This window comes from Mustela nivalis (assembly GCF_964662115.1).
Source record: "Mustela nivalis genome assembly, chromosome: 7".
Lineage (NCBI taxonomy): Eukaryota > Metazoa > Chordata > Mammalia > Carnivora > Mustelidae > Mustela > Mustela nivalis.
Genome location: NC_139026.1, coordinates 17,054,502 through 17,076,758, shown reverse-complemented (window position 1 = coordinate 17,076,758; position 22,257 = coordinate 17,054,502). Strand labels below are relative to the sequence as shown.

Below are 22,257 nucleotides of genomic sequence, written 5' to 3'. Positions count from 1 at the left end.
ATACACCATGTCACTCAACATTTTTTCAAAAGAAATATCCAAGGTTTACTACTAACATCTTAAATTGTATACACTATGAAAGTAATTCTTTAATTGTTTTTAAAGCCTGTTCAATTCTGAGTTAATTTAGACATAACACACTGAAAATACACTGACTTAAATTTAAGTTTTGCTTCCAAGTTATAAATAGCTAATTCAAGAAGAACACTCAGAACTATGCCAGGCACACAGGAGGCCTCAACAAACACTGGCTGTTATTATAACTGACCACAAAGCAAAGGAACAAAAAGGAGAAATCAGTCACGAGGTACCTGCTTATAAATCTGGCCTTTCTGCAACTTGTGGATCTTGTCCCAGAGTAAGACACCTTTCTCGTTCACCTTGCGGAAAGGTCTAACAACAGAAAGGGAAACACTATGACCCGTGGGAACCGTGCAGGCTGTCTGCCTAGGAAACACCGCACCGTTACTCAGTGGGAACGGAAAGGGACTGCACAAACCTGGAAAAGCCTTGGAGCCCAAACTCCACCACCACACCACCTGGCCCACTACAGACATCCCAAACTGCAGACCCCAGGATCCAAAAGGTATTTAGCAAGGAAAGAACTCCAGGGTCAGATAAATTTGGGGAACACTAGGCACTACTTATGTCCCTCTTAAAAGTCCCTGAGGCCTCTAGAAAACCTTCCTGGGAGAGAAACTTTCAGATTTCCTAAAATGTATTTGATCACACAGAGAAAATCTGCTTCACAAGCACAGCTTATGGAAATACCACCTTACTACGCAGTGTCCCACTCGGTGCTTGAAATCCAGCCACTCTAGACACAAAACAGATCTGAGGATGAGACAAATCACTTTATCATGGAGAACGGGAGTAAGAATAAAGGCCTCCAGGAGTTCCCCTCTACTTGCTAGATGCTATGTGGCCTAATTCATGAATCATTTAATAAAGCCAATTAGAACTTTAATATTAAAAAGGAAAAAAAAGAACAAAAGTCCAAGGCATGTGGGGCCCGTCTGCCTTTTTTTAAGGTAACATTTATTTGGATTGCTTTTCTGATCAGAAAAATGCAAACTGACTCCAAAAAATCTGGAAAATGCAGAATAGAATGAAGAAAAGGGAAATGACCCCTAATCCCAGCGCCCAGGTATAAACACCTAAGCTTTCAGTAGGTGTCTTTCAGTCTATAAAGATAACATCTGTTATCTTTCTCTTTTTTATGAACATAAATGAAGATCACGGTGTATACCGATTTGTATCTTTTTCTCTACTGTTGTGAGCAATCTCCCATGTGATCATAAATTCTTTCATATGTGTTTTTAACGTGCTCGCTGCTTTTTTTCCCAAATATATCTTTTTCCCTTTTTGAGAGAGAGAGCACAAGCAGGGACAAGAAGAGGGAAACGGAGAGGGAGAATCCCAAGAAGGCTCCACACTCAGCATGGAGCCCGATGTGGGGCTCGATCCCACGACCCTAATCATGAACTGAGCCAAAATTAAGAATCGGTTGCCCACCTGACTGAGCTACCCAGGCACCCCTCAAATATACCATTTTTTTTTTAATGATTTTATTTATTTATCAGAGGGGGGGGGAGAGTGAGCACAGGCAGACAGAATGGCAGGCAGAGGCAGAGGGAGAAGGAGGCTCCCTGCTGAGCAAGGAGCCCGATGTGGGACTCGATCCCAGGACGCCGGGATCAGGAACTGAGCCGAAGGCAGCTGCTTAACCAACTGAGCCACCCAGGCGTCCCTCAAATACACCATTTTTAATGGCTGTATAATATTCCCTCCCATGGATGTTCCTTTAGGTTGTCTCTGATCTTCATCACTATAAATAAAAGGGATGAGCGGAGGTGTTCCATGCATATAGAACAAAGACAAAAAATGGGTGCAGGGGGCAGGGGGATGGCTCTTGGTAAAAAGGTCTATCCCACCACTGAAAAACATTTTAGGGGCATCTGGGTAGATAAGTCGGTTAAGCATCTGCCTTCGGCTCAGGTCATGGCCCCAGAGAACTGGGATCCGGTCCCACACATCAGGCTCCCAGCTAAGTAAGGAGTCTGCTTCTTGTTCTCCCTCAGTCCCTCCCCACTACTTGTGCTTGCTCACTCTCTCAAAATAAATTAAATCTTTTAAAAATTTTTAAAAATGATTTTAAATGTTAAAAAAAGAAAGAAAAACATTTTAGGATCCCTGACACCCCCCTCCCCAACTATTAGTGCTAAGAGCACACCCTAGTCACCGTCATAACCCACAACTTCCCCGTGGCTACTGCCCGTGGCAAGAAGACACTACCTAAGTCTTGGTAGAGATTTACTTCATTTGGCACAAAACCTGTGTTGCAGTATTGCAAAATCCAGCTGTAATTTTAAATGCACTACTGAGAGCTGCATGTACCAAAAATGCCCAGCAGGTGGTTCGTTGTTACTGTTGTTTCGTTCAGCTTCACAGCACATCTGCATCAACAAGTCTAACTTTGGATGTAATTAATACTAAGTTTGGTTTTCTCATTGCTTGATAGGCTCTTTTTCTTAGAGCCTGACCCCTAGGGCTGAAGTGGGAACCATCTCAGTTGGTGCAAGCCAAGCCGACCACTGTGTGACCGCTGTGCACTAATCCCACGCACCCTGTAATCACTTGCCACACGGTTCAAAATCAAAAGCTACAATGTCAGATGCATCTGATTTTCCAGACTTCACCAAGTCAGGGCAGCAAAGGGCGACAATCTAGTTCTCCCAGAAAGACAGATGCTCACCTCCGCTTATCATTAAAGAAGCTTGGCTTCTCGGCCTGAACGATGACCACATCAAACAGGTCCCTCCAGTCTTTTCCAACAATATACCTCATCCCTTTGTCCCTGAAACAACATATCGGCCAGGTGAGTCTAATAAGAAAGGGATTTCACTACTTTTGCAATGTTTTCTTTCAAATTTTCAACCGTGAAGGTAAACAGGACACAAGACAAGACGTGAGCCAGGAGCCAGGAGGGACACCCACAACCACTTACACGAAACTACTGGGGCTGTTGGTGATGAGAAACATCTTCTTGCCGTGGTCAGCCAGCTTGGCCAGCACCGCGCGGGTCTGCTCAGCGTAGCAGATGTACTTCTCTGAGGGCAAGAGAAACATTCACACACGGAGTCAGTGTCAAGGCGGTCAGTCTGCAGGGGCTCCCTAAGCGGGGCCTCTAGGTCCAGCACGGCTGGGGCCCTCAGGGGTGGAAACGTCTCAAGCAAGCGTGGTCCAGGCTGGCCTAGCAGTGCCTGGAACCTCAGGGACCAGGACTCCACCACCTCGGTCCATGGGAACATACTACGGACCTGCCTGCCATGGCCAGCGCCTGTCTTTCTGGGTCAGGATTAGGTCGAGTCCTGAGACAAAGGGGAGGGGGACGTCCGAGGTGCGAGGAAGCAAGGTCCTCACGCTGCACCGGCGGGAGGCGCTGAGCCCCAGGTCGCCACCGGGAATGACAACGACAGCCGCTCGTGGCCCGGGAGAGGGACAGGCTGAGGCGGCCCTCGCGACAGTGCTGGCTACGTACCAATATCTGCTTCGATCGCGCTGTACATGATTCCTTTGATGTGCACGTCTCGAATTGAATCCTGTCAAAAGAGAGGCTTCTAATCAGTGGGATGGTCCGTGAGACAGCCTGAGTGACAAGAAAAGTGACATTTGCGACGATGTCTGTCTTTAGAAGCCTGGCCGGCTGAACACCAGATGAAATCTCAGTGCTGGGCCATTTCACAAAGGCGGCCAACGCTTAGGTTTCCATGGTGACAGTGGCAGTTTGCAGAAGGGTCACAGAGGAGGGAGGTAACTTGTGAGAACAATTCTGAATAAAATTCCACAGGGTAAATGGCAATTTCTAGGCAGTCTCACGAACTGATGACTACGGGGCATCTGGACAAGGGGAATTATGGCTCTTTTTATCCGTGCGCCCTCCCTAGACCCCAAGAGCAGGTTCTCTCCTCCAGAGAAAGAGGCTGAAACCAATGACAGCTCTTCTTCCATTCAGTGAGGTGAGGAGTGGTCGGCGAGATGCTGACTCAGGCGGAGATGTGGTGCGGCTGACAGACAGGGAAGAGGAGGCCGTGAGTCCCTCACCGGCCACCGCAGGCTACAGCAGCCCGACACCTGGCGGGGGTCGGAGCACAGCGCCGCTCGCGGGGGCACTAAGTAGGTCCACCGCAGAGGTGGCTCTCCTGGAGGCACACGGAAACTTTCCGGGGGGAAACAGCAGGGGACTGGGCTGCAGGCAAAACTGGACCATCAGCCTTCAAAAACTGGTAGATCGCCACCAAGCGTGAGCACCTCCGGACTACAAACTCAACCTCAGGCACAGGCTTGTCTCAAACTCACATCGGGAGAAGCAGGGGCTCATAGAGCAAGCCAGAGCCAATCTTCCCGGCTGCAAATCTAGGCTCTACCACTTACTAGCTGTGTGACTCAGGGCAAGTGACTCAACCTCTCAGTGCCTTAATACCTTTATCTGTAAAATGAGAGGAATAATAGCACCTACCTCCAGACCTGATTGTGAGAACTTAATTAGTTATATGCGTGAAGCTCTCTGAAAGCCAGAGCCAGGAATAGACCTAAATGCTCTCTGTTGGCAGCATCTGGTAAACAGCTCTCCTCATGACTGCGAGGGTCATATAACTACAAGTGGTTCTTTTATTTATTTTTTGATACTTACAGATTCTTAAAGATACTTAGTATCTTTGATATTTTTGATATTTGATATATTTGATATTTTGATAAAGATTCTTAAAGATAAAGCATTTGTGCACACAAAAAGGAGAATAGAAACTACTCAATTTTAGTTCAAATAATACCAGACTATTATTGAGGGGCGTCTGAGTGGCTCAGTGGGTTAAGCTGCTGCCTTCGGCTCAGGTCATGATCTCAAGGTCCTGGGATCGAGTCCCACATCGGGCTCTCTGCTCAGCAGGGAGCCTGCTTCCCTTCCTCTCTCTCTCTGCCTGCCTCTCTGTCTACTTGTGATCTCTCTCTGTCAAATAAATCAATAAAAATCTTTAAAAAAAAAAAAAACAGACTATTATTGAGAAATGAGAATTCATCCACCATCTTCCCAAAACCCATGATTTAAGGCAGTAGAAACTTAAAATTAGTCATAAACATATAGTAAAAACATTGCAGTACATAAATACAGATCTCTTAAAAATATAAGTACTTAAATAATACATATTACATATATAAATATATACATAAAAATACACACTTATTAATATATACATGTATGTGATATACATGTGTATTGTTAGTATAAATTAATACATGAACACATTTTTAAGTTCTGAAAAAAGTGCAGAGTTTAAAGAATATAAACACATGTGAACACAAATCAACATACACAAATACAAAGTTACACAAATGATGTGCCTATATCTGCATGTAAGTTTCACAGCTGTCTATCCACCTCTCCAACTGGGTCTTCCCACAGCTTCTGCAGGGCCTGGAAAGGCCTGCATGGAACCTCCGTGTACAAGAGAAAAACCTGCTCTGAGCAACAGCAGTTCCCAGGGCTGTAGCCTGTGTGTGAAGTCACCCCCTCCACAGGCGGGCTCGGGCTGGACCTCAGCCACCAGCCACCTCTCTGACCAGATGCACCGGGGCTGGCTTCAGTCAGCAAGAATTAGAAATCCCGATAGCAATATGAGCGCTCTCTTCCTTTAACACAAAGTTACACTGACTTCCAATTGTCCTGATGTAAGATTGTTCTTAACAATTTTCATGGTAAAACCATAAATAAAAGAGATCCCAGGCAAATGCCCAGCCCAAGGAGGCTAACAATGCTGTCCCTTCTGCTAAAACCCTGTGTGAGATGTGGCACCCCTGCCTCTCACCTTTACGTCTTTGTACAGATGCACAGGCTCATAGTCAATGTTGTTCTTGAGGAAGTATTCGTTCACACAGGACAGGAGGGACATCTCTGGCAGGGAGAAGATGTCCATGAACTGCTTCATGGTGTTTCCATGAGAACTCTGCAGGCAGGGTGGACAGAGTCAGAAACGGAGGCCAACACCACAGCAGAACCAGACGGGACATTTCCCCAGGGGGGTTCTGGTCATCAACATCTGGATCCCGCACCCCAAGGACAGTTCTAATAATAGCAAAGTAGAAGCGTTCACCTTATTTCTCATCATTCCCCACAGAGCTGACATCGTACTCTTAAGCATAACCGGCAAATCCAAGGCAATGCTCTGATTTTCCCCCCCAAAAATCTAATCACTCTCACATTCCTGTAAGTTCTAACTTCCAGCTCACACTCTCTTGTCAAATAGACTACTGCCCATGGAATGGCACAGAAAACCATGTAGCTCTCCTGAACGTGAGTGCCCTCACACAGCCATGTGTGAGCCTGCGAAAGAGCCTTTCTCTGAATGCCTGCAGTTAGTAACCCCAAGTTTACCAGACTGGGCAGCTTCTGTTGCATTTTGACAGTGTAAATAAGAGTGCTCCTAATAAGATGTGCAAAAATTCAGAAAGCAAAGAGAACCACAAAAGTCAGAGAAACAGAAACTTCCCTTCAAGGCCAGGGTGACCTGCTGTCCTCAATCTCAGGGAAGGCAACTAGAGCTACCCTGACTTCATCTATAAAGTGGGGACATCCCTTGGGGTAGGGGGCTGTAGACAGGGGCCGGTGCAAGGAAGGTATTAAGAATCATTGGGGCACCTGGGTGGCTCAGTGGGTTAAGCCTCTGCCTTCGACTCAGGTCATGATCCCAGGGTCCTGGGATCGAGCCCCACATCGGGCTTTCTGCTCTGCAGGGAGCCTGCTTCCTCCTCTCACTCTGCCTGCCTCTCTGCCTACTTGTGATCTCTGTCAGATAAATAAAGAAAAAATCTTTAAAAAAAAAGAATCATCATCAGGTAGGAAGGAAAGAGCTAAGAAAGGGGAATCATGAGGGGCCTAGGAGAGATGCCACCAGACCAGCTTCTCAAATCCTGGGCCCAAAAGTCCTGAAACAGTCTCAAAGTCCCTTGTCAGTTCCACAGAGGCGCTCAGAGAGATTCTAAGTTTACCAGGCCGTGTCTGCTGACAGACTGCTTTAAATAAATAATCTCTCATTACCTTTCCATAAAAGTCGCTCATCTGTTCCAGAGGCACGTGGGACCCCTCGTACATTTCAATGACTTCTTCATCGGGGACAACACTGAGGCCTCTGGAAAAATCACAGGTGGTGCAGTTAGACTCAAATAGCAAGAGCAGTGACTTTCAGACCTCGGGCAACTGCTGGGATTTTTCAGCCCAGGTGCAAGATGTCACTGTCACAAGGAGGCGAGATGTGCCACAGGTAATGGCTACAAGTAACAGGCAAGAAGGTGCTGCTGCCACTACCACCACCAGGATTCCATGGGTAACAAGAGCAGGAAAAATAACACCTACTAGGGATGCCAGGTGTGAACTCCACACAGTCATTCACTTACTTCTCAGCAATCCTAGGGGGGAAGCACTAACATCTTCCCATTTCCCAGCAGAGGCAACTGAGGCCCAGAAAGGTCACGAATCTTACAAAGGTCACCAAAGTGGTGGGACAGGACCAGACCCCAGGCTTTCTGGCTCTAGGGGCCCAGGCTCTTCAACCACTGATGTCACAATGCCCATCTCAACAAAGTACATGGCCTCCCTTTGCTTTGGGGGTAGGGTTTGCTTTGGGGTGGGTCGGGTCTATGTTTCCATTTTTGTTTTAGTACATCAGGGAGAGAAAAGCTAGCTTTATCTCGATCATCCTTCTACCAGCTGACACTCTGACCTAAGAAGGTCAGTGCAGAGGTGGGAAAAACCACTCATGAGGCTCGGGTGGACTAAACCCCAAGACACAGGCAGGAAGCCTGGGAGCCACCTCCGAGAGGGATAACCCCAAAGGCTATGTGACAGTCCAGGCCAGTTTCTTCACCTATTAAAAAGCCAGGGTAACATCTGCCCTCTGCCTGTGTCCGGAAGCTGCGGGAGAATCTGCAAATGAATCCAGCTCCTCCAGGAAGGGAAAGATAAATTTTGGAGGAAGAGCGACCCTGCCGCCGATGCCGTGAGCAGGTGCCCCTTGCTGGGGACTGAAAGCTCTCATGTCTCCTCACCTGGCACTGCCCACTCCAGAGCGTCACGGAGAAAAACGTCTGTTCCCAGCTGCTTCTCTAGGGAAGGTGCTTGAGAAACAAGACATCCGTGGCAAGGAGGTCACAGAAGGAATGACGGAAAGTCCACCCAGCACCACAGACAGTGGGAGGACGAATGACGCGCTGCGAGTCTAATACGAACAGGCTGCTTATCTTATAAAATCACCAGGATGGCATTAAAATACATACAAAATGTAATTTATACTTGATATGTAAGGAGAATTAAAATATAATTTCAGCCTCCTTCTGTTCTCCGCCCTTCTATAACTTTCAAAAATACCCCCAGGGATTCATTAGTATTTTGCCCCTCCCCCCATCTTCATTAACTTGCTACAACTTCCAGCCTTTGAAAACAACGGAGGCCTTGTACTTCCTGAACATTCTGGGCAGGGACCTTGGGGCAGAGCTCCTGCTCAGGTGTGCACCCGCCTAAGTCTCTAACCTAGAAGGAAACTATAAAAAGTAGAACAACTCTGCTGGGTGAGTCATTTTCCTGCCCCCACATGAGGCCCTGCCCTAACCCAGGTTCACAGCCTCCCAGGCTGCCCCGGTCACGACTGAATGTCAACTCAAAAGCAGCGGTGAGGTGAGAGGTGAGAGGAGTCCGCTCCGGCAAGTGGGAACCCGCAGGAGGTGCGCCCACAGGTGCAGCAGCCCACGGGACCGGGCCCCAGGCTCTGGGCCACGGCCAGCCACACCCCGATGCAGCCTCAACCAGTGCGAGGATCAAACCGTAAAGTACTTTACGTGGCCCCATGTGGCTATAAGAAATACAAACATTAGGAGCACAGATCTGAAGAGTCTGCCCGGGGTTCAAACCCCAGCTTCCGTCATTAGTAGGAATAGTACCTGGACAAGCAATGGAACCTCTTTGGGTCTCAGCGTCATGTTTAAAATGGGGAACGAAAACTGTACCTGCCTTCAGAAATAACCGAGACCGGATGAGGAGTATACAGCTGGCACTAGCAAAGCCTTGCCGGTGTGCCTGCGAGGAGAACAAGCATAGGCTTTCCCTAGATCCCTAGTCAGAACTTAAATCGTGGGTACAAAATGGGGCTGTGGAGACAGCCAGTCTGCCTCCCCCTCTGCCCTGTGCCATTGGCTCCACAGCCCCCAACACAAAATCCAACCTGACAGAGGAGCTGGGGACCCACCTGACGGCAGGTGTCGGACGGGCAAGGCTGAGGAGGGGGCATTGCCCTGCCAAGAGCTCATCCGTACGGCTTTTCAGGGGAAGGCAGAGGCCGTGACATTCGGCGTGCCTCTCCTGCTCCAGGCATACCCTGGTCTACACGACAAGCCACCCCTGGGCCCACCAGAGCATCAGGCCAATTTTACAGGGGAGCAAACCAAGGCTTCAGGATGGTCAAGAAGCTGCTTGCACGGGAGCAGTGAGGCCAGGGCCCACACTGAGGAAGTGGGACTCCAGAGCCCACATGCGCACCCATGCTGCCCCAGCCCGCCTCAGCCCGCCACACCCCTCAGCGCTGTGACCACAGTGACCTTCCCAGGACCTGAACACGAAGATTCCTTTTCCTTCCAGTGCCTCAGCTGGCTTCTACCACCTAGCCCTGTCCATACTCCCTAACACAATGGAAAACTTACCTACAAAAGAAACAAGACAATTAGGAGCCATAGGACTGTGTGGTCTGAGAAGAGGAGGAACAGACCACGTTGGGCCGAGAAGAGGGTGAGGCCTCAGCACCAGCCAGCCTTGAAGGATGGGGGAGATCTAAAGCAGCAGCAAGGAAGGAAGAGTGCGCCCTGGCAGAACGGCAGCAGGAGCAGATGGCAACCGGGAAAGGAGAGCTCAGAGGAGAGAACAGATGTGCTGTGTGCAACTGCCTCACACACGCTGAGATTGGCTGTAACTGCTGGGAAGAGACCGTCCCCTGCTCCTGTTGACCTCAGGCCAAGGGTGTTGCCAGGGGTCTCCGGCGGAGGGGCATGCCTGAAGCAAACCCAGAGGGAGAGAGCCAACAGATGGAAAGAGTTCTGGCAACATCAATTTGGCCCCTGGAACCAGACATGCCTGCAACGGGCACTGTCCCTTGGGCCACACCACCGGTGAGCCACTGTTGTATTTCTGGTTAACCCAGTCTGAGTCGGGTTTCCGTACCTGTAACCAAGAGTCTTAACTGATCCAATAAGTAAAAAGCTGTGTGTAGAAGAAAAGTAGGGTATGGGTTTAGAGAAGGTTGGTGGGAAACCCAAGAGGTTTGGGCTCCATTCTCTATGCAGTGGGAGCCATCCAGGATCACAGGAGAGAGGGTCTGTTGAGGGCAATGCTTTAGATGTGTCAGTCCAGCAATGATGTCCAGGATAGATCGCACTGCAGGAAACTGCAAGGGCCCTAGAGAAAAGGATTAAGTGTCTGAGCCAGGGAGCTGATGGCAGGAACAGAGATGAGGAAAAGATTCAAGACACCTGTGAAGGATTTCATTAACCTAATCCGTACAACAAAACCATGCTGCATGTAGGCTAAGGGCAGAACAGACCACCTGGGTCAGAATTCTACTTCTCTGTGGCTTTGGCCAAGTTACTTAACATCTCTGGGCCTAATACCAGCACCTACTTCATAAGGTTATTTCAAGGATCAAATAAGTGAACACAAATAAAACACTTATGACAGTGTCTATGCTGTAGCAAGACTTAATATCTGCTCGTTGCTATTTATTATTACAAATATTATTATTTTCATCAACACCACCTCGTCTCCTTCCTGAAACACCATTAAAATGATAGTAAAAGGATAAACTATTCAGGGATGCCGGAGGGCTCAGTCAGTTAAGCACCTGACTCTTGATTTCAGCTCAGGTCATGATCTCAGGGTCGTGAGACTGAGACCCTCATTGGGCTCCATGCTGGGTATGGAGCCTGCATAGGATTCTCTCTCTCCCTCTCCCTCTGGGCCCCCACCTAGCTTGCACACACAAGCTCTCTCTTAAATTAAAAAAAAAAAAAAAAAAAAAAAAAAAGAATAAACTCCTCAAACAGTGAAAGGATATGAGAGCAAGGACATCAGCAGACAGGACATTTGAACACCTTTGTGGAAGACAAGTAGCAGATGAAAAGGTGAAAAGGGGGCTTCTGGCTTAGCAAACTAAGAACAGGGGCCTGCAAGGGGACACCAATGTGAAGAACTGATTAGCCGCCACAGCCCCCCAGAAAGGCTCAGCTCTGAGAGGCACCGGGCAGCTCTGGGGATGTGCTCCAGCAGAATGAGGGAGCAGAGCCAGAGAGAGGAAGAGACGGGCATCGGGGAGTGGAGAGAGAGGCAAACCCAAGCCCCAGGACAAGCCATCAGAGAAAGTCAGAGCAGAAGGAGTAGCCAATTAAACACAAAAGTAACTGACAGTGGGGGTGCCTAGGTGGCTCAGTAGGTTAAAGCCTCTGCCTTTGGCTCAGGTCATGATCCCAGGGTCCTGGGATCAAGCCCCGCGTTAGGCTCTCTGCTCCGTAGGGAGCCTGCTTCCCTTCCTCTCTCTCTCTCTTTGCCTGCCTCTCTGCCTACTTGTGATTTCTGTCTGCCAAATAAATAAAATCTTTAAAAAAAAAAAAAAAAGTAACTGACAGTGTATCTAAGACATTTGAATTGTTGGAAATTGATGATACTGGTGATGGAACATTTAGAAAAAACTCGGGACACCTCTACAGAAAACAAATCTGAGAACAAGCAAGCACGGTACAAGGAGGAGGGCGGTCACCAGGCATGACACGGGTCAGAAGGAACAAGACCTGTGGAGTCATGACGCGAATGACGCCTGAGGACGGAGGAACCAGCCGACACTCACGGACAAGCACGAGCCCACAGAAGTGGGACGTGCGCGCACACCCAGTCCTGCCCCGTAGCATATCCAGAATTAATAAATTAGGAAAGGCAACTATGAACACAGTATTTAGAAATAGGAAGAATGATGTGAAGAAAAAACTGAAGAGTGTAAGGGCTTGGGTGGGGAGGGGGGACAGAGGGCTACTGTGGTCTGCCACGACGCTCTCAGCGGTATCCAAGTATCGGGAACAGTGTGCATGTTTAAGTCGGACAGAAAAACATTAATTTTAATGAAGAGTTTGTGAAAGGAGAAGCTAAGACAGGCACACCTCTTTCTAAGGTACAATAACCATACTCCTAAATCCCCCCCAAATTCAAGAATTAGAAAAGGTAAAATCCTTCATTTTCGAAGTGACAAAAATACTGAGCTAAGTGCTTCTACTAATTCTAATACATTGGGGGGGCGGGTCCTTAATATCCAAACTACTCAACTGCATGGTGGGAGCAAGAACCCCCTGCCTCACCCCGGCCTCCCGCCCCACCCAAAACCTCAGCTCTGGGACCCTCACTCAACTGGCAGATGGGCACCTCTAAAGAGCCTATCTTCCCCCAGAACCCCCTCCAGAGCGCCCCCTAATGGTTTAAACATCATCACTGCCTTGGTCACTGTGGACTGCAGTCACTGGTTTATTTACGTGGCTTCCAACTTACACTCGAAGCTCCCCGGGGCATCCTTGTAAGCCAAACCCCTCTGATCTGGCATAATGGGCCCCAGTAAATGTTCCTGAATGAATGAGAGAATAAATCACAAATACACACACTATAACCCTCTTCATCACCAGGCCGTCAGTGGGTCTTGAAACCCAAAGCCACTTGGTTACTGTGAGTCAATTAAATTTACCTTCTCTTTCGCCTACCTGTAGACGGTTCCCAACTGGATGTAATGGAAAGCATCAATCTTCATCAACACTGCCTTCAAAAACATAAACACACATGCAGGTGAATAACGGATGGCAAGCCGCACATTTAATGAGAATTTCAGGGGGCCTCATAAATCCTAGCAACACCAGCTGGACATGGCAAAGAGGCACAGTGTACGTGTTGGACAGGTCCACTTGTTGATTAAAGCACTGTGGGGGTGTCAGGGGGCTGGGTCAGCGAAGCGTCGGCCTTTGGCTCAGTTCATAATCCCAGGGGTCCTGGGATCAAGCCCCCTACCTCAGGCTTCCTGCTCAGTGGAGAGTCTGCTTCTCTCTCTCCCCCATGCTCATGCGCAAGCACATGAGTGCACTCTCTCTAATAATTAAAATCTTTAAAAAAAAAAAAAAAGCACTGTGCAGTCTGTTAAGGAAACGACTGATCTGCAAAAACAACAGGACAACAGGCTGCTCCTCAGAACATCAAAAACGGCTTCTAGAAATAAGGAGTATCTTCCAAGTAGCTAAATGCATTCATTTTTTTTCTAATACAGCCATTTGCAAAAGGCTTTATCCAAAGATGTTTTTTAGTAATTCAGTTCTGCGGCCCCAAGGAATAGAATTTAAAATCAATTTCTGTGTTCAGCAAAGCGCCGAGAGTACGTTATTCCCAAACTCCATTAAAATGTAGAAAAACACGATGATGAAACCTACCCGCTGCACATCATAATGAAGTCCACGAATTGCAAAATTTGGGTCATACTCATACTTCCTGATTTCCACCGGATACTAAGAAAGAAGAAAGGAATTATTTTTAGCTAAAAACAAACTAAGTTCAAGATAGCGTCCAGAATGGGTCCCTGAACAAAAGCTGAGGTGGCGGACACACTCTGGCGGGAAGATGGGGTGAGGACAGATCTAGAGGACAGCTTGGCCGTGTGCTTCTGGCCCAAGTACAGAGCTCTTGGTCACGGAGCCTTCCCTCCACCCCACTCCTGTTCATCTACCCAAGCACAGGGAAGGCCTTACCCCTGGCCCCAGCTTTTCTCATCTTAATTGCCCCCACCTACCCCTTCCCTCTGCCCCTGGACCCCTATTTTCCCCAGAAACACATCTGCGTCCACCTCCTCCGACTGTAATTAAGGCAGCGATGACGAGGAACTGGAACGTCCCCTCTCCTAGAAGCACAGTTTCCCCAACACGTCACCAACCATCATTCAACTCACATTTGAGCCGCTCAGCGTATCAGCCCCTTCATGGCCCCACCACCAGGTTTCATGAAGACCAAGATGAAAACTTTTCAGGGGGGGGGGGCCCTCCATACAGCTTTCTTTGCTTTTCTCATCTGGACAGTCAGCTGCGGCTCACCCACCAAGGGCTGGAAGGACTCCCCATTGTCAGGTTCAGCCTCGAGAGCCACCTCTCTCAGCATGTGGCAGCCTGTTACTGTTCCAACACTCAGACTCAGAACGTGTCACTCGGCTCCCTGTAGTTCCTGTTATCAAACCATTCCTCAAACTATGCAAAAACCTCAGCTCTGTTCTTATCTACTAGGCTAGGCATTCAAGTCCTTCTCTCCCTCACAATCTCAAAATTAGAACACTGGTTCCCCTGCCAGTAGTACCGAGGTACTGAGCACGCTGTGTGCTGCTACTGCACACAGGCTCTCCCATTCCCATTTTACAGACAGGACACCAGAGGCACAGACAGACACAGGGTGGCCGGGCCACATCGCTGGGATGCGGTGAGGCACAGAATCAGATCTGGGCCTCTTCCTCTGCTCTCCCCTCTCCCCTCTGCCCCTGGACAGACCTATAGGACAGAAAAGTACTCCTGAGTCTAGAGAGGCTGTGGCACCAGGATCTTCCTTCCAATCACAGCGTAAACCACTTAAGTAAAAATCTAGACAGCAGGGGGTGCCTCAGTCAGTTAAGCATCCAACTTTCGCTTTCAGCTCAAGTCGCGATCTCGAGGTTGTGAGATCGAGCCCCATGTCCAGCTCTGTGCTGGGTGTAGAGCCTGCTTAAGATTCTCTCCCTCGCCCTCTGCCCCTCCCCCACTTTAAAAAAAAAGCCTTAACAGCTACCAAGAGGCGCAGAACCTCTTTGCCCAAGAGTACTAACTTTTCATGGCCAGGGTCACGTTTGCGTGGGAACACTTCCCGCGCCCACCAGGCTGAATGGCACGCACAAGTGTTCAAGCTGCACAGAATGCTGACTCAAATGTCACAGCTGAGCTCATTTATCTAACACCTGCCATGCATGCCAAGAAATCACCAAATGCTATTTCCACTCGGAGGCGTTTCCAAGAATCCTGAACACCGTGTACAGTTCTGCATTTTCACAGACAGACTTCACACTCGCATCCCCAGAACCCCGCACAGGGCACCATGCATGGCCATGCCTCCCAAAGGGAGGCCATGGGTCCGCACCCCTCTGGAGTCTCCTCCCAAACCTGGGAGTGCTGAGGGATGGGTAGGACACGGGGGAGAAGTTTAAATGCTCCCGACAGGGGTGGTTTTAAGGAGTCCTGGGCCACACCGTTCTGCACACTTTCTGCAATGCTCTCCCATGTACTCCTCACCGCACCAGCGTGGCGGGGGTGCGGCACCTCGTGGCCTTGGACTGTTGAGTCATCTGAGAAGTAGAGTCAAGGAACCTGCCCAGGCTCACAAAGACTGACCATGTGCGGACCAGTGCGTGACTGCAGGCCCGTGTCACACCCAAGTCCACCCCAACCTGCAATCCACTCTGACTGAACAAACCCTGAGTCTCCATTCTGGACGCTCCTCGCTCCCGAGAGGGCAGGACCTGCCACCTCAGAGGGCCCAGTGAGTTTGCTCTGTGGATTTGTGGTGATGAGCGCAGGGCAGCTGCTGCAGCTGAGAGACGGTGTGTGAGTTCGAGACAGAGCAGTCTGAACACCGACTACTAGAAGTCTGGCGGCTCTTTCTGGACCTGTCTGGACGCCCCCTGCAGGGCACAGACAGCACAGTGAGACACGACCACGTACCGACCACAGGCCCCAGAGCTGGGTGGTCTTGGGAAACCACTCCTGACAGACACACGGTGTTTTCCCAGGGAACCAGCGACATGGCAGACAATGTGGAGAATGGACAAAGGCAGCTGGAAGGGCCCGATGGACACTGTCGTCACAACGAACAGGCTCCAGGGATGCGGGATGAGGCATCGCATCCCAGTCCTACCATGTGCTAGCTGGGTGACCTCGGTAAGGTCACTTGCTGAGGGTCAGTTTTCTCATTCCCAAAGTAAGGATGCCAAGAGTCTTACCGTGGGTGGAAGCAGAGAAGCTAAGTCAAAGGATGCATACGGAGGAGCACCTGGCTGGCTCGGCCCGTACAGCCTGAGGCCTCTAGTCTTGGGGTTGTTAAGTTCAAGCTACACGTTGGGTTGTAGCCATTACTTAAAAGTAAAATCTTTGGGATGCCTGGGTGGCTCAGTGGGTTAAAGCCTCTGCCTTCAGCTCAGGTCATGATCCCAGGGTCCTGGGATCGAGCCCTACATCAGGCTCTCTGCTCAGCAGGAAGCCTGCTTCCTCCTCTCTCTCTGCCTGCCTCTCTGCCTACTTGTGTTCTCTGTCAAATAAAAATAAATAAATAAAATCTTTCCAAAAAAAAAAAAAAAAAGGTGAAATCTTCAAAAAATTTTAAAAATTTATAAAAATAATATAATGCAGGCAGGCAGTGGAGCTGTCTCTAGCCCGTAGCAAGGGCGCAATGCCATGGAGCTGCTTTGCTGGACACGGAACTGGGGGCCTGGGCTTCTAGATCCATGGTGCTAGCCTCTACTACTCCCCCAGAGGACTTCAGGCCAGTCTCTTAACCCCTCCAAGCCCCGTCCTTCCTATGGAAAATGAAATGGTTGGACTGGGGCGATTTCTATGTTCCACTCCTGCCTCTAAATTGTGTTTTTCCATACAGCTAATCAAGTCCTCATGGTAGGCCCCTTTCCAACACAGAAAGACAGACAGACACACACACAGGCACACATACACACATACACACGCACGGCATCCGTCTCTAGGAATAACTGTCAAGGGCGACATCCCGTCGAGGAAGCCAGAGCTCCTCCCACCAGCCAGGAGGTTACACTTTCTCCAGTGGCCTACGGCTAGATTTTCTGGACTTGTCAGAGTGGAGGAACCTTCCACCAGCCTCAAAAAGAGGGCTCACTCAATGTAACATGAAGATTACTGGTGTCTCTAAAAGCAGAACAAAGAGTATGAAAAGATAAAAAAAGAACTGCCTAGGGATTTTTATTAAAATTCTTCTTATTTAGGCCCAGTCTAGTTTCCTTCAGTACCTGGATTTGTTCTTATGCCCAGCACACTCTGAGCCGGCTAGTGTGTGGCGACGAAGGGAGAGCGAAGTGCTAGAGTAAGGTCCCTCACAGCTCCAGGCAGAGCTCACAGTGGAACACTGCGGAGAACCCAGGAGAACCTGGGGGCTCCCGGTGTGGGGGTCATTCCTACAGCTCTGCGGCTGGCCCGAGTGCCCCCTTTCTGGCGAGTGCCAGAGCTCTCGAGACAGCTAGTAACCTCTACGTCACAACACTGCCCATGAGTTCCTGAGGTCCAGATGCTTAGAAATCCTTGATTTTCAGAGTTCTAAGGTTGTTATTTTAAGTAGCCTAAATTATGAGTCTTACTAGACGCAGGGCAGAAGGGCACAAAAACAAAGTTCTCTAAAATCTTCCCAAAATGGGAAGCGAGGGCAGAACAACTTGCCTCCAAGTGGTGATTGCACACCAAGCACAACATTCTCACTCAACTGTGTCCTTTGTGTCAGGGCCTGGGAGTATGGCAGCAAACAGGACGGACAGTCCCCGCCCCTAAGAAATTTATACTCCTCCACAAGGAGGCTGACCATAAACACCCAGCATAAGGCCTCCTGGTGAGAAGGACTACAGAGCAAATGCAATGCAAGGGCTCAGAGATCTGGAGGGGGGAAAAAAAAAAAAAGATGAGCCAGGCCTCAGATAGCCTGGGGCCAGGAAGGATGTTCCAAAGCCAAGGAAATGCAGGTGCAGAGGCCTAGGGCAGGAGGGTCCGGCAGCTCAAGGAGGAGCGAGAACACTGGTGTCGCCACAGCCAAGTGAGGGCGGGGTGGGTAGAGAGGGAGAAACAGGGAGCCTGGGCACACTGGAAGGCCTTCTCTGGTGGTCATTCCAACCACACCAGGAGGGCTCAAGCGGGTTTTGGCTCCAGGAGCCACATAGCTGGAAGGTGATGGTGGCATGGACCAGAACGGTGGCAGTAGGGAAGAGGGGGACAGAGTTAGGACATATCATGAATGAGTGAAAAGAAAGTTCACAGCTGCACAGGGACCTCCTCCCAAAGAGTAGAACATGGAAAGGGGAAGAGTAACTTCATGTGGCAGAGATCCTAAACACAGACCTCAACCACATGCTTGAGGCCAATGTCATTGGTGATAAGTCATGCAAACAACATGTACCCTTGACATGAAGATGGTGACAGTGGCCCCCAGAACCCCCATCTAATCACAGGAAAAATGTCAGACATATCCTAAGAGAAGGCATCCTCAGAAAATGCCTGACTAGTACTCCTCACAAGTGTCAAGGTCATCACAACCCAGGGAATTGTGAGAAACTCTCAAAGCAAGCCTAAGGAGATGTGACAGCTAAATTTAACTGGGGAGTCCGGGATGGGACCCTGGAACAGGAACAGAACATCAGGGAAACACCAAGGGAATCTAGAATCCCGGAAGGACTTTAGTTAATAAAGATGGATCGATGTGGTCCTTTTGTTGTGATAAATGGGCCACAGTAACGTAACCTGGGAACAAGAGGAGGAACCAGGCTTGGGATACAGGTACACGAATTCTCCCCATTAACTTCACAACTTGTCTATAAACCTAAAACTCTCTGAAAATTAACAGTTTATTTTAACAAAGAAGAGAGAGTGAGAACCCATAGGGTTTGCTGCATACAGAAGAAGGGCAGAGGTCACGGCTGACACTGGCCGTGGATTTAGAAAACATGTCAATGCCAGAGAATGATGAGGGCATGTGGATCTAGGGGGCGAAATCCAGAACACCCTTTCTATCCCTTGGTGGACCCATGAAAGGGAAATGTAGACACAATCATGACCCTATATTGTTCTATTCGTAAAAACTTGTTTTTCTTAAAAAAAGAAAGAAAGAGAGGGAGGGAGGAAGGAAGGAAAAAAGGAAAGGAAGGGGCGCCTGGGTGGCTCAGCGGGTTAAAGTCTCTGCCTTCGGCTCAGGTCATGATCTTGGGGTCCTGGGATTGAGTCCTGCACTGGGCTCTCTGCTCAGCGAGGAGCCTGCTTCCCTCTCTCTCTCTGCCTGCCTCTCTGCCTACTTATGATCTCTATCAAATAAATAAATAAAATCTTTTTAAAAAAAGAAAGAAAGAAAAGGAAAGAAAAAGAAAAGAAGAAAAACAATCTAATTAAGAAGGGGCTCGAACTTTTACGTTTGCTTTTTGGGAAGCTGCAAAATTGCAAAGTTTACTGCATCTCAAAAGCAGATGTCTTCCCATCTCCACAAGTACATTTAGACTTTGGCAGGAAAAATGGCACCAAATTAAATGCCTCTTGGAAGAATTATTTTGTTTCATCAGACCAAGAGAAAAATCTGCATAAGCATAATTGATTCTATTAATATGCCTGATATAATTAGTGTTATGACTGATCTCTTTTATCAAAGCAACAAACAGACATAATGGGACTGAAATTTCAGTGATCTTAAATCCAGAGGCTTTTCTAATCATAATGATTGCACCTTCTTTCCCCACCTATGTCATCTCTCTTTTCCCCCAAATTTCATACATTTTTTATCTTCATAAATTTCTTACCTTTATGAATATTCTATTTTCATATGAACAAAAGGGTATAAATGAAAGGTGTTATTAATCCCACAAGGGACAACAAGGAATAAAGGAGAGAGCATTTATGCCTGGAAACAGATTTAAGTTCAAATCCTGGTTCTACCTCCTACTGATCTCGTGGGCTTTGAACTACCAGCTCATTTCTATTAGCCTCCGTGTCCTCACCTGTAAAACAGAGATTATTTGTAGGGTTATCACGGAGAAACAATGTTAGTCACAGCCAACATTTAGTGAGTGTTTCCTCCCTGCCAGGTACTTTATGTATATTAACTCATTTAATTATGACAATGACACTGTAAGCAAAGTACAGTCATTGTGCCCATTTCACGGCAGAGGAAACAGAGGCTCAGAGAAATGAGGTCAGTTTCTCAAGATACCCTGAGCAGTCAGTGATGAAAAGTCAGGATTTGAACACCAGCAGTCAAGCTCTAGAACCTGTGTACTCAGCACCTGGCAGGAAATCCACAGACGGCGATGTTAATAAAATGACCTCATTTTATAAGTGATATCAAAGTCACAGCAAATGCCACAGATGACGGAGGACTAGACTGCCAGCACCAGTGCAACACCGCTTCGGTTCCATCTCCTGGCGGGGTGGTAGTGGAGAAATGCTTTGGGCTGGCACACGGGGCCACAAGAGTGGGACCGCCTCGTCCTTATTCTGCTGTCACTCCCGCAGTGAAGGGAGGTGTCTGCCTGTTCGACAGGAGAGAAGAGTCTCTCGAACAAACAGAGAGGTGCAGCTGGATGCCCAGTGACTACATGGGTCTGCATGTGGGAAAGTGGCCATAACTAAAGAAAGCTGGCTGCTGGCTTAGAGACAGAAGGGAAGGTTATTTTCGGCAAATGCCATTTCTGCATTTTGAATGAGGAGAAACTGAGCTGCTTATTAAATCCATTGATAACCCAAAGCTGAGGGGATCATTTGATGATACACTGCATCAAATGGTGAGGATCCAAAACTAATGGAAACTTTGGAAGTATTAATAAAGGTATGGTATGCCGAACCAGGGAGGTGATGATCTCCCTCTATTCCACACCAGTCAGGCCTCACCTGCAGTAACATCTTCAGTTCAGGGCCTCACATATGAGAGGGATAAACCAGAGCACACACACAAAAAGGGTAAATAAGATGATAAAAGACCAGAAAGGAGGCCAAATGAGAATGGCTGAAAAACTACAAATGATCAGCCTGGGAGAAGAAACATCTTGGACGGCATAAAGGCTGGACTACATGACACACAGCCCAGTAGTGTAGAACATTACTCTAGTGGATACAACATTAGTTCTCTCAGACCCACCAGTCTGCCCGCCCCAACACAACTTTGCAGACAAACTCCTTCCAGACTCTGCTAAACTACTGCCTTTGTCATTGTTTCCCAGTTCCCTCAGGCAGGGAAAGCTGCTCCAAATAGCCTCTCCACAGCCCTAGCTCTTCCTGCAGATACAGGGAGAGGCCTCCAGCAGGTGGCCACATAATTCCTCTGCTTCCACGGCTGACTCCACTAGGGTCCCTGTGGGGACGACTCTGTTGGGACCTGTGTGCTCATCCTCACGCTCCCTGCTTCTGTGACAGGACCTGGCACACAGCAGGGGGCTTAGGAAAGGCTGAAGTAATGCATGAAGGAAGAAATGACAAGAGAAGAGATGGGTGGTGAAAGTTGCAGGAGGACAGCACAGTTCCCCTCCAATCAACGCACTCTGTCTGAGACAGAAAACTGAGCTGTACTTCTCGGGGTCCTGTGGGGTTCTCAAAGGGCACTAATCCAGGTGGCCCCTGAGGATGTCTCATCCTGGCTCCTGAAATGTGAACTCAAACTTCACTACAGGAAAGCATGTCGGGTTCTGCATGTTTCCTTTTTCCTTCCTTACTATAAGCCCTTAACAATACTATGCAACAGCAGAAGACATTCGAATGTCCTATACGTAAGAACAAGTCAAGTCAGGAATGACTTTGAGGGATTTCTTCTAACCAGAACTCAACGGGCTGCCAAGTTCATCAGCTCTGGAAGAAACTGCGTCACTGCTCAGGGAGAAATGAGAACATGAAGTCTGTAGCCTATCTCCACGAACACCTAACTTGAGAGTCTTTTGTCAAGGAGACAGCTAAAGATTTAAAAAAATAAAAAAATAAAAAAATAAAAAAACTATCTTCCAGGGGCACCTGGGTGGCTCAGCTGGTTAAGCATCTGCCTTCAGATCAGGTCATGATCCCGGAGTCCTGGGATCGAGCCCCCCAGGGAGTCTGCTTGCCCTCCCCGCCCCCTGCCCCCGCCACTCCCCCGCTCATGTTCGCTCTCTCTCTCTCTCTCTCTCAAATAAAAAACTAAAATCTTTTTTAAAAAAACTATCTTCAAGTACAAATTTCCAGTTCTGTGAAATAAACAAGTTCTGGATATCTATTACACAGCACAGCACCCACAGCAAACAATATTGTATTACCAAAATCTGCTGAGAAGGTAGATCTTATGTTAACTGTTCTTCCCCCCGCCCCCCCCCACACAAATAGCAATAATAATGAAGGGGTCAGGAGGAAACG

At 48.5% G+C, this 22,257-nt stretch overlaps 1 protein-coding gene across 1 annotated transcript in view; it reads right to left on the bottom strand.

Moving 5' to 3' along the window:
• NT5DC3 (5'-nucleotidase domain containing 3) overlaps positions 1-22,257 on the bottom strand; it is a 61,852-nt gene that overhangs the window by 17,531 nt on the left and 22,064 nt on the right. Inside the window, exons 3-10 of the mRNA XM_082739102.1 lie at positions 13,543-13,617; positions 12,829-12,884; positions 7,094-7,184; positions 5,865-6,002; positions 3,542-3,602; positions 3,008-3,110; positions 2,756-2,857; positions 312-393 (exon numbers count right to left, since the gene is read on the bottom strand). Coding sequence (XP_082595228.1) covers positions 312-393; positions 2,756-2,857; positions 3,008-3,110; positions 3,542-3,602; positions 5,865-6,002; positions 7,094-7,184; positions 12,829-12,884; positions 13,543-13,617 — 708 coding nt within the window. The remainder of the gene's footprint in view (positions 1-311; positions 394-2,755; positions 2,858-3,007; positions 3,111-3,541; positions 3,603-5,864; positions 6,003-7,093; positions 7,185-12,828; positions 12,885-13,542; positions 13,618-22,257) is intronic.